The sequence below is a fragment of the Enoplosus armatus genome, chromosome 9 (assembly GCF_043641665.1).
Source record: "Enoplosus armatus isolate fEnoArm2 chromosome 9, fEnoArm2.hap1, whole genome shotgun sequence".
Lineage (NCBI taxonomy): Eukaryota > Metazoa > Chordata > Actinopteri > Centrarchiformes > Enoplosidae > Enoplosus > Enoplosus armatus.
Window position 1 is genome coordinate 1,202,223 of NC_092188.1, and position 19,288 is coordinate 1,221,510.

General features: G+C 46.7%; 1 protein-coding gene across 1 annotated transcript; it reads right to left on the reverse strand.

The window, feature by feature from the left end:
- Positions 1–1,575: 1,575 nt before the first annotated feature.
- dennd4b (DENN/MADD domain containing 4B) lies at positions 1,576–18,032 on the reverse strand. Its single transcript, XM_070911281.1, has 28 exons — positions 17,692–18,032; positions 15,855–16,110; positions 15,354–15,423; positions 14,739–14,908; positions 14,401–14,642; positions 13,985–14,051; positions 11,857–11,915; positions 10,935–11,079; positions 10,648–10,823; positions 10,443–10,543; positions 10,004–10,219; positions 9,598–9,743; positions 8,901–9,034; positions 8,693–8,807; positions 7,563–7,769; positions 6,810–6,938; positions 6,421–6,565; positions 6,026–6,181; positions 5,522–5,759; positions 4,815–5,109; positions 4,597–4,701; positions 4,327–4,502; positions 4,020–4,165; positions 3,661–3,908; positions 2,853–2,949; positions 2,575–2,740; positions 2,317–2,375; positions 1,576–1,938 (listed from the first exon to the last, which is right to left on the reverse strand). Exons 1-28 carry the CDS (start codon positions 18,030–18,032, stop codon positions 1,793–1,795), a joined length of 4,551 nt encoding a protein of 1,516 aa, XP_070767382.1. The 3' UTR covers positions 1,576–1,792.
- Positions 18,033–19,288: the final 1,256 nt, after the last annotated feature.

A 19,288-nucleotide genomic window follows, 5' to 3' on the forward strand; every position in this document is an offset into this window, starting at 1 on the left:
ATTGCTGTGGCGTCCAGGTGAGTCCACCGGGTCCCGGAGACGATCCAGATCCAAGCAGAGACGATGGGAGCTTTAAGGTGTCGCTGACTTCCTGTTTTGTTGAGTGTTTGATGCAGATGGAAGACAGTTGTATCCTTCGAAAGACCAAATCTTTAACCAAAACAACTCTGAACTGGAAAATCTTAACACAGTGGTTCCCAATCTGGGGGTTGGGACCCCTCCATGAGGTGTCGAGGTGAATCTGAGGGGTCACAAGAGGGAATGGGATGTATGGAAAAACAAAACAGTTTTGCTACACATGCGTATCCAAGCAACCAATAAGTTTTTCTCCGGTGAAATACTGGATGGACGATGAAAGGATGATGTTGATTTAAGAGTTCGTCTGTTGACTCATGACATCTCATCCACACCTGCCGCCATCTTCCTGGCTGACCTTTCAGGCTCTGGCACAGAACGATGACGTCCCTGTTCTTCATCCCGCCTACAAAGATCTGATTGGCTCCCACCGGGGAAACAGCTGTCAATGACCATCACAGCAAAACCGTTTGAACAGCTGGAAAAGCTGAGGGTGCCGACTCAGAAGTTTGGAAGGTCGCTGAGACGATTATGAGAGAGCAGAGATACCGAGAGCCTTTTCAAAACCTTGTTTGGTTGTTTCCTTCTGTGTTTGGACGGATGAACAACAAGTGAGCCCTTCAGGTCTGACCGGACTAACCAAAGGTGAACTCATCTAAACAAAGCCGCCATCTTCAGCGAGTCTTGTTGGTGTTCTGGATGAAGCCTCATCAGACTCTTGGTTGGTTGGTTTTCCTGATTTCAGTCCAAATTGTTGGTGGGCCACCAAGTTCACATTGGAAAAAGTTCAAAACCTTAAAAATATGTTGTAGCTTCATATTAAAACTGCCCGACAGTCTTTGCCTTCTGGAGGACTCCCAACAAACTGAAGATCTCGGGTTTCAGAGCGTGACAGTTTGTGCCTCTTGTTTGGCCGTTTCCTCCAGTTTCCTCATGCGTTGAATGATGGATGGCTTCTGTTACTTCTTAAAAACGCTCCTTTAATCCTCTTGGAAGAGATCCGACACTGTCGGCCTTCTAGAAGATTCCCGACAGACAGAGAAGACCAGAAGTTTCCAGGAGCTTGAAGTCTTCGTGAAGTCTGAAGTTTCCTTTTGGGTCATGTTTGGAGTGTTTCGTGGATGCTCTTCTCTTTTAATCTTCATTTGACCCTTTTCCTAATAAAGTCCCAAATGTCTTCCTTGGTCACACTGGTAAAGTTTAATCTGAAATCTTTCCCACTTTCAGTCCTCCAGAAGATTCCCTCTGCTCCTTCAGGGACTTCCAGGTCCCATTTGAACCCTCTGGTTGTGTATTTTAAAAACAGGGAAAAACAAAGTTAACACCGACACTGATCCTTCTGAACATGCACGAACCGGAGCTTTGACCAGTTTTCTTGCCTTCAGACTGATGCATAGATCTCAGCACGTTAACAGTTTGTGTTTCTGTACGAGCTCTTCAGTCCAGCTCAGCTCCGTCTGCTGCTGCCGGATCAACTTTCAGGATCTTTAATGGAGACAAAGAGCTGCTGGATTCACATCGACGAGGCAAACAGAGGTACAGAGGACAGGAAGGAGCGCGTCACTCCGACATCCACCAGGAGGCAGCAGAGAGGTGAAGAATACAAGCGGGCGAAGGCAGCAGGGATCCTGGGTTTGCCGTTTCCCCTCTTCCCCCTCGAAGGGATGAATGCTGCAGGAGTCATCAGGGACGCGTGGGACGTTTTGTTCCTGGATGATCAGCATTCGAGTGGCGGGTGGAAGCTGCGTCTGCAGTCGACGGCTTTGGGGCTGGGAGGCTGAGCTCGCTTCTTCCGGAGCTCCTCTCGGCCCAGAGTGCCGCTGAGCCGAGAGTACGCCGCCTTGTACTTTTTATCGAACGCAGCTGCAGAGAGAGAGGGGAAAGGATTATTATCAAGTTTATTTCTGTCTCCACACCCTGCATGTGTTCCTGTTCTGTATCATTCGCAGCAGTTTCACTTCACCTTCAGTGGAGTTAAATAAGGGAACTGAGATCCCAAAGTTTCCTGGAAATTCTTGCCAAATTTGACGTCCTTTCCTGAGACAAACACCTGCGTGTACTGAGGACTGTTCGTAGTGAGTGGGGACCCGGCTGACCCGGTGTGGTCTCCACTCTTATAGTGTCATTAACCTTGAACCACTCTGTAACCTTTCGTCTGTTTTCACAATGGAACATTTTGTGTTTCTGAAAGATTAAAACAGCATAAATCTGTCGTCTGTGTGTCGAGTCAGTGAGTCTTACCGACGTGGTCTTTGCCCATAGCTGCCAGTGTGAGGAAGAGGAACTCTCTGTACAAACTCCTGTCAGACACAAGAGAGGCACAAACAAACAACACACAACTGAAATCAGTCAAAAATCAATATCTATTAATAAATTATACTTTAAAGAAGACTTGTAGACCTCAGTCAAACTTTTAGCTTCACACTGATGCTAGTAACCAGTGACAGATGTTTACACATCTGGCATTCATGCTGTCTGCAGACAAACACCGGCCCCCACCTCTGAGTCCAGGCGGAGCCCGGCTGTTTGGCCAGCGTGTCCAGGAACAGGGTGACGGCTTTGTGCACCTCGTTCATGCCGACCCACCGCAGCACCTCCTCCAGGAAGGCCAGCGTGAACGGGTGGCTGTGTCTCCGCCAGCTGTAGCTTCTCATCGGGACGCCACCTGGTGGAAGAAAGGAAATATTACAGAACCAGAATCACCAACAGACGAGGTCATCCTCGAACACTAAACACCAGGACTGTTCCTGTGCTGCAGAGCGTGAGCTGTGTCTTACTGTGGATCCTCCAGAGGATGTAGAGGGGGGGCCAATGGTCTGTGTCGGGGGTCAGGGTGTCCCAGAGGAGCCTCACCCTCACTGCTGAGTTCTCCAACTGGGAAACACAAGACAGAGAAAGAGTGTGGATCAGTGTGCTGTTGTCAACACAGCTGTTGTGGGTAAGAGGACAGAACATGTGAAGCTGCAGCTCTGCAGCTTTTTGAATGTTTGTGAACACTTTTCTGCTTTTGGAACCGACACACAGGTTATCTAATATATCTAATATATCTAATATATCTAATATATCATTGACTGTTTATCCACTAAGAGTTCTTTTAAGACTGAAGGTGAAATAAGTTCAACTTTTCAGCATTGAGAGTTGGAACCTTTATTGATCCGTTATGCTTCAGTACCTCAGCCCGTCTGTTTTACAGTATGATAAGAACAACAGCTGACTGTGTGTAAGCATTTCGTCTTCTTTCTCTAAATGATGGGAACCAATGAGCAGTGTCAATAAGAGTAGTTATATTGATAAAATCTTTATGAAACAGACATTTTAATTTTGTAAACATGGATTATTTCAGTTTGGTGGAACCTTTTTTGTTACAGTCAGAAAAAGTTCTGAACAACAGAACAAGATCAAAATCAAAGTATCTGAAAAGAAAGAAGCTAAACTGAAACAGTAATGTTCATTTTCCTGAAAACTGTTTGGATATAAATGTTCTCATCAAGCAGAAACTGAGTGTAACTTTATACACTTTAGCTAAACTGCCCTAATGTGGGGATGGGGGGCCGCTAACTGTCCTCTGCAATCCATCAGTGTTACCTGTGAGAACTGGCTGACCAGTGACGAGGCCCTGACCAGCTGCAGCAGGTTACTGGGCAGGCCGAGGCGCTGGAAGTACCAGACCAGGTTCCAGAAGATGATGGAGTGGTTGTCCAGGAACTGAGGCTGGGCCAGGACCGCCTCGCCCTCGTTCTCCAGCAGACTCTCCAGCTCCTTCCTCAGAACCAGAGGGCTCAGGTAGGCCACCGTCACCTGGGGAGACCCGCCCACTGACGAACCCTGAGGGAGGGGGGTAGAGACCGTCAGTGAGACGGGACGTACGGGAGGACGAGAGGACATAAAAACAAAACGACAGAAGGTATGAATGAAGCAGCTGGACTGTGTTACCGTGGTTGTTCTGCTGTTCTCTGAGTAGCTGCTGGTCTCGGAGCTGGAGTCTTCACTCAGACCGTTACACTGGTGTCGCAGGGGGGCCTCCTGACCACTGGGGGGCCGAACTGCGCTCTCCACCTCGTCCTCCGTGTTCCAGTTGCTGCGCTCCGCACTGAGACAGACGGACAAAGAGGAAGATTAGAAACGGAGTGACGTTAGCTGAGATTATATCAAAGGTTTGGATACACAGTCTGTCTCCCATGTGATGCCCCGAGTCAGATCTCATGTCCACCACCTAACCTGTTAGGACACATCACCGATGAAAGTCTGTACCTGCTGAGGGGTCCGAGGTCACAGATCTCAGCGTTTAGGAAGGGGACGAAGGACGCGCTGCAGAACGGGCAGGACGAGTTCAGGTTGGAGTCGTCTGACGTCCAGCCGGCCATGATCTCCTCGTCATAAACCAACGAGTTACAGCTGCGACACAGAGAGCAGCTGGACATCAACACCTGGACACAGAGGGGGGGGGGGGGGCAGAGTTAACACACAACAACGACACACCGAGGACACAACGAAACCACACTAGCTGCTGCAGTCATTCACCTCGAGCCCCGTCCCCTCTTGATTGGCGTCCCAGGACCTCCGCAGAGGATACGCTGGACTGGGCGTGTCCGTCAAGTCGAGGTCACTTCCTACAGACAACGAGCTCTTTGGAGGGACGACATGGAACCAGATTAACTGTCTGAACGTCACCACAGCGGAGAAGTACATGTCTGTTTCATAGAATATATTTCCTGATAACAACACGTCAACAGTCGAACCTCTGAGGTAGCGCTGACCAGCCTGTCCTTGGCTTTCAGCAGTGTTTCAGCCACTTGGGCTTTCCTGGACTGTCTCTGTTCAGACACCCTTCGTCCTATCCCCCCTCCTCCTCCTCCTCCTCCTGGCCGCCGGTCGTCCACGCTGGCGGCTCGTCTGACGGACACTCGGTGTCTCGTCGGAGTGAGAAGCTGCTGCAGTTTCCCTGCCAGACCTCCTCGGCTCGGGGAAGAGACGTTGTTGTAGTTCTCGTCTACAACCTTACTTCTGCCGGCAGAGTCGCGCGTTCCTGCGGGTCTGCAGGTCGAAGGTCAAACCATGAATCACGTGATGGAAACACAACTAGAAGGTGCTCTACAGTCTAATAACGGTGTCAGGTTACAGCATATAGTCTCCGTGTAAATGAACACAAATCTGAGGCGTTGTCTTTCATTGACAGTCACAGACTTGTATTCTGTCCACTGTCCTCCATCAGGAGGCAGTTTACTTGGAGGCTTTAAGCATCTTTCAGTATATGACACCTTTCAGAAACCAAAGTACATTACAAAAGATTAAAGAGAAACAAACCTTAAAACATCTCAAACTGACATCAAAGACAGAGACAACAGGAAGTCCAAAGCTAGAGATATTATTAAGGCGAGTTAAGATCCATTAAGAAAAGATTATTATACAGGACGCAGGTTAGTAAAAGGTGTTTTTTCTGACTCACCTGCCGTCTCTCTCTGCAGGCTGGCAGCTGCAGTCCGGCTCCGAGTCGGCCGACTCTGCACACTCTTTGTAGAAGGTGGAGAGGCAGACCTGACTCCGCCGAACCAGAACACCACCGGGGGGCGCTGGAGGCGGCGTGGAGGTGTCCCTGCGGCCCATCGGAGGTTTACGGGAGACGGCGTCGCCGCAGCCGTTGGTCCCTGCGTTACGGAGGACGGCCTTCTTGCAGAGTTTGACCTCTGAGGGGCCGAGAGGAGAGAGGGGAGTTTAAAACAGATTTTTGTCCTTTAAATACATCATGTTGGAAGAGATTGTTCTCGAGAGATATGAAATATATATCGTATATAAGCGTCTACAAGACGTAATGCATCAAATGTCAGGTAAAGATCCTGTTCGTGTCTCCTGCTCAGCGGGTTTAATAAAATAACGGCTCGGGGGAGTAATTCAGCTTAAAAGTCCAGACTGTGAAGAGAAGGTGAGGAAGAGGAGGACGTCTGCCTCTTACTGTCAGTGGAGGCCTTCATGCTGTTCAGGCTGTTGCTCTTCACCAGTGAACCCGTCAGAGACTCGTGACTGGAGCTCTCAGACAGGCCGCTCCAACTGGACTGACGAATCAGAGTGGAGTGGGGGCGGGGCTTCTGGTCAGGGTACATCATCGCTTCTATTAAAGAAAAAAACAGAGGAACTTAAATTATGATGTCATTCATTTCTTTTTTTATCTCTATCTTAAAAATCTGAGTTACAGCATGACTCAGGAAAATATTTAAAACTCATAATTACGAATGACATCATTAAATCTGCAGCTTTGATGTTGAGATGAAGTTCATCGTCACGCTGGTCATAAATAATCTCAGCTTGTGATGAACTCATCAGTGAAGCAGTTATTGAATATGTTCTGACCTCCCCGCGACCCCACTGAGCCGCTCTTCTGCCGTCGTTTGATTGGCTGCCTGAACTGGGCCACGGCCAACAGGACGTTCCTCAGCTTGGCCCAGCGGAGACGTCCGCCCTGACTGGTGGAGGGCCACTTGCTCTCCAGCACCGCCTGAGGACAGAGGACATCTGCCTCACTCACTCATCACGTCTCAGAGTATTAATGCGAACAAACTGTAAATCATCCGGGGGCGAGTTCTTCCGCAGCAGCCCCGACTTCAGTCTCTTTATCCTGAATCAGAAAACTGTAAAGAAGCATGGAGCCCCAACACTGACGAGAGGCAGTAAGACAGAACCAGACAAAGAGTCGAGAATAAGAATAAATACATCAATAAAAATGTGTGTGCGCGTTAGACCTTGTTGTAGTATCCGTAGGTGATGGTGTTGGGTGTGATTCCAGCCTTCTTCATCTCCAGCAGGACTCTGACGGCGAGGACCGGCTGACCGTACTGACCGCACAGCTGCATCAGGATCCTGTAACACACCTGAAACACACACACACACACACACACACACACACCTTCTTGTCATCCTTCCAGTGACTTCACATCACAACGAGGCTGAATACAACAACCGACAAACTGATACATACAGAAGAATAAAGGCTCACAATGCTGCAGTGGAGCAAAACAAAGTGGATCAGCATGATGAACATCAGTGTCTCTTTTCCAATGACATGAATCTGAAAGTTCTTCAAGTTCAGTTACAGGTTGTTAAAGGGCTAAAATACGCAGGCTCAACATCATCTGAGAGCCCCAAAGAACTGCAACCGCTTGTTTTTAAATGCCGTCTTTCATCGAGTGACCTTCTGCCTGTATTTCTTAGTCTGAGCTCTTCAGATGACAAATGACCAAAACTCTGTCCAATAAATGAGCTATTTGTGCGTCCTGTCACTTGTTTACAATCTTTAGCTAGCTTCTGATTGGTCAGTATGAACATACAGGAAACACATAGCATATCATTGCATACAAAGAACCAATGAAACCACGCTGTTTTATAGGGTCTCTCTGAAACACGGTCTGCAGAAGAAAATAACTTCTGTTGTTCAAAACAAACCCAACACTCCAACCCCGCTGCAGCAGTGACCTTTGACCCGGTCAGAGTCTCACCTCGTCCGGCAGCACCACCTTGCGGTTCTCCATGTGTTTGAGGACGTCGTAGGCCGTGTGCAGCGCGCGCACCTTAGAGCTCTCCGCCCGAACGAAGGTGGGCAGGTAGATGAACCAGAGGCCGTAACAGTGACCCAGGAGGCACTTGGACCACATGTCTGGCACCGCCGCGTACTTCTGAGCTCGCTTCTGGGCCAACTTGATCTCCTGCGAGGCAGAAACCGGTACAGTACGTGAAACCCTTCTTCCAGAGATCTGAAAATAACTTGTAGTTGGCGTTTTCACGCTGAACCCTCTCACATTCAAACAGTCTGTGGCTTCTGAATATTAGATGAGCAGTGAAATATTGATACTGACTCATTAAAATGAAATGAAACACAGTAAGGCTGTTAACAAGGCCCCTCCTCTGGTCTGCGTTCAGGAGAAACTGGGTCAGGATGTAAAACCACAGAGCAGAGACTGCCTCTCCTGATACAGATGTTGATAGCAACATCTGGTCCTGGTCCGTGTACCAGATAGCTCAAACTCTGTCAATGTCATTATGAAACTCAAAGAAACTGTATTAATGTGGTCTGGTCTGGCTGGTACTCGATCCTCTTCGTAACATCAGCGCTGATATTGATCCGAGTATCTGTCGACACCGAGTCCCGGTCCAAGAGTCACAGTGCATACTTAGTGTACTGTGCAGGATCGGGATCAGGGCTGATCCAGCTCTTGTGCTTCATATTCAAATGATGCTTTCATCTCATTACACCGACTCGCGGCCGTCGTTTCTCTCGACATTGGAGTCAGATTTTACTTCGCAGATACAAACTCTAGCTAACCAGGCTAACAATATCAAGCTAACTGATTAACTGGACTGTTCTCAATCAACCAGCCAAAGGAGTTATTATTCAAAGCTCAGGAATATTCAGCATGGTGGCATTTTATACTTCAGTTTAAAGAGGGTCCCTGTATGTTTGGGCTCTGTGGCTCCACCAGACATTCAGACTCCAACTCATCATTTCTTGAGCTACTCTGATTTATAGATCAGCTCTACAACAATATGTGTTTTTTATTTTTATTTCAAAAGCTAACACTTCAGGAGATCTTCTGCTGTGAGTATTTTTTGAGGCCGTGTGTTGTTGTACCTGTTTTGTGCGTCGGGGGGCGGGGCTACTGGGGGCGCTGCCCTTAGCCGGGACCCGGAGCTGGTCCTGGGGCCGGTCAAAGAGCTCTGGCTTCAGAGTGGGGAAGGTTTCATAACTGGACACAAAACATCTTGTCAGCACACTGAATCTTAAACACAGACTCGTGTGCTGCAGTTTAACATCTCAGACACCTTCTGAGACTCTGTACCTGTAGAGGGCGGGACACTCGGACCCGTCTGGTTCCTGAGGTTCTTCAGGAGGCATGATGAAGACTGTGTGTTCTCCGCTGTGAGTCTCATCCAGGTCGATCAGCCTCACGTCCTCCGGCTTCTCCACGTCCACCTGGAGACAATAAGTACGCTGATTAGACTTTTATTCATTGTGTTAAAAAAGATTCAGATTTTATTTTTATTGTCTGATCCATTGGACAAACTGAATAGTTCCTTGATTTTTTGTAATTTTTCATTTAATTTTCTTATTATGAACAACTTCAAATTGGAGATTATTTCTTTCATTATTTCCCTCCTTAAATTCCTCACCTTGGGAAAAGTAGTTTTAAAAAATGATCTTCAAGGTCCATTAACTCGCTTCAGCTGCAGCACCTTCACTATAACCTCGATAAAATACAAATAAATAAATCCAAACTAGATTGCTTTCATCTGTTTTATTTGACCACTGAGTTGAAAAGGAAACAAAAAACCCTGAAGACAAATCAAAGAGCTGCTGAAAACCACGAATACGAAGAACATGTTTGTGATGGTTTTGTTTTTGGTCCAGACTCAACATCTGCAGCTGCTTCACAGTAAAACACAGCAGGAAGCTGAGAGTGATAATCAGTCTATATACACACACACACACACACACACACACACACACACACAGTGAATGACAGTCGGGGTTCTGACCTTTTGGACGCACTCGTCAAAGAACTCGAGGCAGGCGTGTCGGTCGCTGACGAAGGAGCACTCCTCGATGAACTGAGTGAACATCTGAGTCCTCGTCAGCTGACTGTAGAACTTCTGCTGCGTCCGATCGCGAGACTTCAGGAAACCTGCAGGAAGACCAGGATAAAAGCTGATGCTGAAGCTGGTGCCTCTGTGGTCCAGAACGCGCTACAGTCTCTCAGTCAGTTTGCTGCAGATATTCAAAAGGATGAATCTGAACAGTTTCAAATCTAACCAGCATCGTGTCCATGCTCCAAAGAGGAACTTTAACTATATCTTTCACTATATCTGAATCAGACCACATCATCATGAGACCATAATATTATGATGAACATTATTATCCGCCCGTCTGTCCGTCAGCGCTCACCCTGCAGGTTGAACAGGGAGCTGCAGTCGGTGGTGGTGTCTGACGGAGCCTGGGTGATGGGCAGCAGGAAGGTCCGGTATCCTCGCAGCAGGCAGCTCATGAAGCGAAGGAACGCCTCCTGGATCTCCAGCTCCAGCTGCTTCTGACTCCTGTAGATCTGATCGTAGTCGGTCAACAGGAACTCCAGCGTCGCCTCCTCCTGACCGGGAGTGCAAACTGCAGCGACGAGGACGAGAGATTCAATTATTCATGTGAAATATTTAATGTCTAAAAATGCACAGCAAATAAAAAAGAAAGAAGAAAGACGAAGGCTAACTGCTAATCTCATGTTAAACATAAAACAGCCTGTTTCTCCGTAGTTTTGTCTCTCGTCTCGTTCCTTTATTTTGAAAAGCGGCGTCCATCAATCATGTGATTGACAGTTGGAGCCGTCACTCACTCTTCTCCAGGGTCTTGTGGAGGTTGGTGAGGGTGTTGAACAGGGTCTTGCCGTGCTTCCTGGGTAACGATCGCCATGACAACGGCTTCTTGTCCTCCAACCTGAGACAGGAGAGGAGGGAGAGGTCGTCATGGAGAGCGACGGTCTTATGGACCGATGATGCCGACATCCGGTCGACTAAAGGCCAGAGCAGAGACGGACTCACTGAAAGATGGTGTTGGTGTCCAGGTCCACACACACCACATCAGTGGGGGGGTCGTACAGGTCGAAGTAGCTGGAGTGGACGCCCACGATGAAGGGCATCGGCGCCAGCAGCACGTCGGCCATCTGCAGCGGACACAGAGGGATGTAGGGACAGAGCCAGCGCAGGGGGAAGCTCATCTGGAGAGACGGACGGACGGACAGACAGGTCATTATATAGACAGTATTAAATACAGCCAGCGTGTGTGTGTGTGTGTGTGTGTGTGTGTGTGTGTGTGTGTTAAGTCTTACGGAGACGAGGGCCTCGCTGACGGAGGTGAGGACGTCGGGGCGGAGCGAGTGCAGCAGCAGTTTGTGTTCGGTGAGGACGGCGAGCAGCAGCGTGCAGGCGTTTTCTGGACCGAGGTTCTGCAGCAGCTTCAGGAAGCTTGCACCGCTGTCACACACACACACACACACACACACAGACACAGACACAGACACACACACACACACACACACACACACACACACACACACACACACACAAACAGGTTATAGCTCATAAAACAGGACCCGGACAGTTTATTAGTTAATATTTGTAATGAAGAGTTTCTTTATGGTTACCATCTCTGAGTCTATTAGACTCTAATAATGGACCATTATGGACAATATTACCGATTAATGACTGAGACTGATTTATGTTCAGAATTATAAATATGATTTTTATGGGATTTTTGCAGCAATGTGAACAAATACTTTGATTTGTCGTCAGGTATTTCGTTTTCTGGATTATCCAAAAACATCATCTTCTCATATGAATTTACAGAATGTTTCTGTTGGACGACATATTTGACATATTTAGATGTGTATATTTATGTACTTCAACAACAACAATAATAATTATAATAATAAAATAGTGTGCCCAAAACATGATAAAAAATAATTAATACTATACTGATAATCATAAAATAAATAAATGCAAATGATTCGTTTATTATTAATGATTATTAAATAGGACGTTTTCACTCGTTTATTTATAGATACTTTAACTTCATATTTTGTCCTCAACACCGTTGTGTGTTTAGGAGAAAGATGAATATTAGATGAAGTATGAATGATGACCTCGAGGCTGAATTAACTCGCCGTGAGTCTGTTTGGACAAAAGCATTCAAACAGTTGTTGTTGTTGTTGTTGTTGTTGTTGACTGATCTGAGTGCAGCAGTAAACTGACCTGAGAGGGAGCGGAGAGGAGACCGGCTGGCAGAGCAGCAGGTTGTCGTACGGAGAGAGCTGGAAGATACAGGCAGAGTATATATGTGATATATTTTATATATAAACACACACACACACAGATGGGGGGATGGGATCATTTGCTTTTAAGAATATAGCTATTTAATCTGCAGAGTTTTGGCCATCCTTCCTTCAGTTATGAGCAGATTTTACTCAGCAGCTTTATTTATTCCTGGGGGGTGAATATTAATGAAAGATATATCCCACAGGGAGAAACACGAGCTGTCAGACAGGTTTTAAACAAATCTACAGTTGATGTAAACCACCTGTCGAGTCCTGGCTGATGTGTCCACATGTTTCCACTTTCACAACAACAGATTTGATGCTGAGAGAAACTGAATTAATAATCTGACTGCTATAAAATGTTGTCATAACTGACCTGAATGACGACCAACAAGGTTCTTTCACATTTCAGGGATAATAATTTAGAGGGAATAATTATAGAAAGAAAACACAAAATTACCAAATCAATTATCAGCTGATAACGCCCCCCCCCCCCCCCCCCCGCATGCAGCTCAGCCTTCAGCTGAGTGAAATCACATCTGAAGCCGACAGATCATCAGGGGATCAATTCTCATTGAAAGAATAATTGGAAACGATCAATAAATAAAAAGGACTCTGCTTCTGATTGGGCACAATTACCCCGTTCAGGTTGCGACCAGATCACCATCTACATCCTGTTGGGGGAGGAAGTGAAGGATTAAAGTCAGAAGTAAAACAACCCTGATCCTCATTTATAAGCCTGCGATGTGTCAAATATATTTCCAAACGTCTTGAAAACTGCAGCCATCAAGTTTCTTAAAGAGGATCTGTGATCAGAAACTAGAGACTGCAAATAAATTCATTTCAGAAGTTATTCACCTGAAGGTTTTCAACCTTAAAGGGTTCAGCGTGGATTTCTACCCGCCACAGTACAGAGACTGAGACCGACTCGGACTTCAGTCCTACTGGATCGCAGTGCTGCCTTTGACTCAGTTGACTATATATTACTACTAGACTGTACTGGAAAACTGGGTTGGGCTCTCAGACCAGTCCTAAAGAGGTTCAAGTCCCACCTCCAGGACAGGAACTATACATCCGATGTGTGGAGCTCCTCAAGGCTCCATCCTCTTTGCATCCATGAGGCCAAATTACACAAGACAATAAAATCAACTTGACACTCAAATTTCAAGCATAGAACAGATTTTTAGTTTTAGAAAACTCTGTAATATGATTTGTGAACTTTTATTTGGACATTATCAACTTTCACAAGCACCGACCTTTTCTAGCATTCACACGCTTGAATTCAGCATGTTTGAGTTATGAGTCATGAGTTTTAAGGGCGACATCGAACCACACGCTTTAACATTATTTCTCAATATGATTTCACAAGCTCAACATCTTAACGACACTTTAACACCGAGTGTGTCATCGGCGACACGTTTGCACAAGCGCACTTTGGATCACCATAGTTACGTCACTGTTTGCGCTATCGGAAAAATTCCAACGGTTTCTGAAAGCTGAGACGTTGCACTTTACAGCCAATATGGTGTCATTACAGTAATTTCACTCGCACCTCTCAGTCAAAATAAGCAAAAAAGTCCAGGCGGACATTTTGAGGCTCAGGTTTTAACCCTTTAAAACCTGAACCCGGCTGTAAAGCGCAACGTCTCGGCTTTCAGAAACCGTTGGAATTTTTCCGATAGCGTAAACAGTGACGTCTTTGTGGTGATCCAAACGTGTCTCCTACGACACACTCGGTGTTAAAGGGTTAAACTAATACCCGGCCGGAAATGACTGAGATTTTGATAGAAATTAAACTTTGACTTGGTGTTTTTAAAGATTTGCATCTTCAGCAGAAACCAGGAGCTGAGAGCCACAGACAGGAAGTCAGAAAGTAGAGAGACACATTGTTGGTTTTGGCCTTTTCATAGAATATTAAATATTAAAAAACATCAGCTCATCTACTGGTGACCTGACTGACTGGACTGAAGGTTCACTCCAACACTTACATATTATATATATATTATTTGTGATGGCCTGACGAGGAGCAGGTAACACATACTGCAGGTTTGAGTCCCGGCGTTTACCTGAACGAGGATGCGAGGCCGCTGGGGGGAGGGAAACGGGACGTTGTGCATGAAGCTGGAGATGTGTCTGCAGAAAGACAAAACGCCTCGATCAATATCAATAAAATGAATCAGTCGCAATTAAAATGGTCAAAATCGTGTAAAATAACAAAGACGTGTTTTGTCACAGAATGTTTTATTTATCAGGATGGAAAAAGCTCTAAAACTCGTTCGACACCATCTGGAGACTCAAAAAGCCTCTCAGACGAAGACGCTGATGAAAAATTCATGCAGACTTTAAGAATTCAATCAAAATGTCTCATTAGAAGGAGTTCATGTTCAGGCCTTCTTTAACCTGATGAATAAGTCATCAATAAAACGTCCTGCAGCAGATCTAATAATAATAATATGAATCTGAACCCAAACCGTGCACTGACTTCTCGAGCGGCAGGACGTGGGGGCCAGAGATGGAGTATCTGTAGATGAAGGTGAGAAACTTCTGGAAGACGGTGAAGAAGGGCCAGTGGGAGAGCACACAGATGCTCTTCTTCACCTGCAGGCTGCGGTTGGTGATCGGCCGCCGGTCGACCACGCTGAGCAGCCCGAGCCTCACGCTCTGCCGCTCCGACAGCAGCTCCCTGGAGAAGGACTCGTAGAACTGGATGGCCGCTCCGTAAACCTGCAGGGAGAGGCAGGAGACAGAGCCGTCACCGAACCGTCTCCGGGTTCTGGACTGTTGGCTGTTCTTGTATGTGTGTGTTGTTGCCGCTCAGACCTTGTCCCCGGAGGCGGAGGTGAGGACGAAGGTGGAGAAGACGGGCAGCTGGTACTTGGTGTTTAGAGGCCAGCTCTCCACGGTGACGCCCATCGGCAGACAGAAGACCGGCACCGACTCCGGCAGAGGAAACGCCTCCAGGTCCTCCTCTGGGTACCGGCTGATCAGACCTGCAGCACACAGCAGTTAGTCTGTTCACACCTGGACCTTAATAATAAAGCTCATTTGACCAAAGACAAACCTTTCAGCTGTCTGAAGGTTCGTGTGAACCACCTGACTTAGAGAGAGAGCTCCCTGACCTCAGGTCTGCCAAAGTCCATTATCAAAAGTCAGTTTTAAGACACTGACATTCAATATTTAGTATCATTGTTAAAATCTTTACTAAACCAAAAAATGTACAATGTCCTTAAAAGGGAAATTCCACTATTTTATAATATTACATATTATGTAATTTCCAGTATTACATCACCGCTCTGACTAATGTGTTATGTTAACTTTGAACTCTCCACCTCCGTTGGTGTCGCTGCACAATGATGAGATTTTTCCTTTGACTCTGGCTGTGGGAGCCTGATAGCTACAGTGGTGTTTAGCTGCAGAGGAGCGACAGATACTCACTGGCCTTGTAGACCAGGGCGTTGGCTTTGGCCACAGCTCTCTTGTAGCACACATACAGAGCCGGACCCCACTGGTGACAAACACAAACACACAACTCACATTAAAAATATACAGATATACATATATTTCAGGCTACCATTTATTTTTATTTTCATTTCATTTTCTGTCGTCACTGTAAAAGTCCCAGTGTTCGCCAGCCTGACCTTCAAATTGGAGATGAGCTTTTACTTCTTATTTCCCCATTTTGTTCTTCAGTATTTCCCCTTTCAGTCATTTTAATTTGCTGTTTGAATCACTTTAATTAATAAGGAAGTGTCGAGTTTCACAAACAGAACCAGTAAACAGAACTATGTCGATGCATTAATGGAAATGAACATTACGTTAAACCTTTATTATACTTTACCATCTTAGTTATTTGAGTACAGGCACCGATAATTCCCCCACAGCAACAACCGACGACGAATCCACGACTGAAACACTTCCCGCCCCCCCAGGACTCACCATGCCGGTGTTGAGGTTCTTGTCGACGCGGCAGAAGGTGTGCGGGGCGACCTCCCCCTTGCTGGGCAGCAGCAGGGCGATGTCGGTGACCCCCAGCGTGTGGAGGCCCTGCGAGTCCAGAGCCCGGCGGTACGTCAGGAACACCCGGTGAGCCGTCGGGGCGCCGCCGGAGCTCAAGTTGGCCGAGCGGCTGTAGGGCGTCGTCTCGATGACGTACCAGCCCTGCTTCAGCTGCTCCTTCCCCTCATACAGGACCCTGCGGGACAGTTCATCACTTCAGACTAATGATACATGGGGGACAAACCGGCAGCCAGACCACAATAACTAACTTCAGGTTGTTTTTATGTCCCCGTCTCATCAAATCCTTTCATGACATGAAAATTAGCCTCATAAAAGCAGACTTGATCAGATTTAAGATTGGAACACATTCAGATGATGATTCTGACAAACGGCTCACTGCCTGTAAAATGACAGAAAGAGAGATGTAATCTGTCCGGAATGTAAGAGGATTTGCCTCATTATCCGCTAACAGGGTGTAATCCAGAGTAATTAAATAGTTGAACATGAAAGAAACAATAGAGAGGAGAGTGTGTGTGATGGTGATGAGAGTCCAGAACACGACACAGTCTGCCCACCACGGCATTACATAATCCTCTGTATTATATAAACTAAGCTTTAATATGCATCACATCAACTAAAGGCACCGGACCTGGTGTCTGTGTGAGTGCTGCTGTCAAAGAGATGGAAGAATTCACAGAACAACGCTGTTTATTATCTCTTATAACAACCCTGTAGTCCTTCAGAGCAGCCTGCCACCACACGTTACACCACCTGAGACACTGTCTCCTGTTTTAAAAGCATCTGCGTGCTTCATCTCACTGAGCACACAGTCGCGACATCTGCAGCCGACAGTGACAGATTATTCTCGGAGCATCACATCATCATTCCAACACAAGCCAAAGTTAAAGCCATAACGTCACAGCGACAGACACCGAGGCTCTGGTGTGCTGCAGGACCTGCGCAGCCAAAGTCTGCAGCTCATCTCGAAACGTCCAAACGACAAGAGCTGCAAAGAAAATGAGTCAGCAACTATTCTGATCGTCACAAATACCAACATCACGCCATCGTTCTGTAAACTGAATATCTTTTAGAGCGTTGGGCCGACTAAACCAGACACCAGATAACATCGACATGACACCAGTCACCACGTGATTAACAGCTGACCTTCTGGCAGCCTGGATGAAGTTAAAATGGCCCAAAAACTTCACAAGCTGAAGTGAACAAAGCCATTAAGGACAGTCTCTGCCTGACTGACGTTTGCTTTTCTGTGTTACTTATCAGCTGTTTTTAAAAGAACAATCTGAGTTACAACATCACAGCTGCAGTCGGATGTCGAGTCAGAAACTGGGACTCAGACTCCTGGGAGTTCAAACCAAACGGCATTAAGTAAACGTTCAGTCCAGTTTGAGTTACAGATTCACCAGTTTGAAGGTTTGTCGGACACCAAAACACTATTTATAATGATTATTAATGATGGAGGTAAACGTGAGGCGAGGCAGAAATACAGCCTTCATGCTACAAAGCAATCTACCGGGGATGACCGGACAACACCACACAGTGCAAAAGTCTAGTCAGGTAGGACCCTGCGCTTTATGCTGCAGCACCCGGCGGGGGCCCCTCCATTGTGTAGCTGAGTTTTTACACACGGGACGGTTACGCAGTCTGAACACTTCAGAGGAGCGGACATTTGAACTGTTGGGCTGTTTGACAGCAACACATTTATCAGGACTAACTGACAGACTGACACAGCCGGCCTCGTCAGCAGAGCGCGTCTCACCCCAGGTCCAGAATGGGCGGTTTGTCCCGTCCTCGGCGGTAACACAGGTACAGGTGCGGGTTGTTGATGAGGCCGGCGCTCAGCTCGGCCGAGTGTCCCCCAAGTGTCCTCTCGATGCAGGTGAAGCCCTCCGGCACCTCCTCCCCGAGCCCCCGGGCGATCACCGCCAGGTCCGTCACCGACTCCACCGCTCGGCCCGACGCAGACGAGGAAGAGGAGGGCGTCGAGGAGGAGTTGGTGGAGGTCTTGCCGTCCTCATCCAGGGGCCTCCAGGGCCCCGCGGGGTCGAGACCCGCCACTACAAAGTAGTCCACCAGCTGGGGACATTTCTCCTCTGTCATGCCGCCTGTCTGCCCTCCACTGCAGACAGAAACAGGAAGAGTCATTAGTCATCTGAAGGTCACATGTTCAAACTGCCAGACGTATACATTCAAAGAGAGAGAGAGATTTACAAACCGTGATATCACAGAAACATTAACCCGCTGAGACACGTGCAGTCTGATATTTATCCTTTGTCAGTATTCAAGTCAAAAACTCTCCAATAAAGTTCAGTGAGGTGAGACTGAACATTAAGGACGAGAGACACTGACGTAACACACACACGCACACACACACGCACACACACACACTCTGACTCAGTGAGGTCAGGCCAGTGAGTCAAAGCCCTAAAATCTCATCAGCCAATCAGAGGAGAGACAGCCTGCAGCGTCCTTATATACTGACTCTGTTTTTATTTCTGTGTTCATATTATCACATTTACATCTTTCAGGACCGTAAACTTATTTATATTTAAATTCATTTAAATGTATTTATATATAAACTTATATATAATATATATAATATATAAAACAGAAAAAGAGAATTTAAATTCGTGAGTTGAGAGAGAAATCACAGAGGACGGACCGGTCATTGACAAAATCAATATGATTAAACTGACGTGCAGAGGACAGGGTGGTGTGTGTGTGTGTGTGTGTGTGTGTGTGTGTGTGTGTGTGTGTGTGTGTGTGTGTGTGTGTGTGTGTGTTGTATAGAGAGCAGTGTGTTAAAAATAGGATGTGCAGTGATGCTGCGAGATGCTGAAAGCACTCTTATGTAACTGTAAATGTCTTGTCCTCTCACCCTCCATCCTCTCTGATAAACTGTCTGTCCGTCTCTGTTTATAGACAGACAGAGGGAGACAGACAGAGACAGACAGACAGACAGAGAAACAGACAGACAGAGAGAGACAGACAGAGAGAGAGACGGCATGACTGAATGAATCATAAAAATAAATAAAATCACAGCAGCTTCATGAATTTAAAACCAAATGTTGAGCAGAAATGTCAGATATATATTTATATTGTATATTATTCATATTGAGGGATGGATAAATCCAAAACAGTCTTCATGAGGAGAAGTTGGTTGGTGATGTTTTTAAGTTCGACACCGTTGTGAAGGCTCTGTCTGGTCCTGCAGTAAAGTGTCCAGCTGAGGCTCAGAGTTACCTGCTCTGTCTATCACAGGAAGTGTGTACGGGAGGTTTAACACGGACGTCCTTCATGCATCGAGAACAGTCTTCACTTGGTCCACCAATCTCTACACTTCCAGCACACAGATT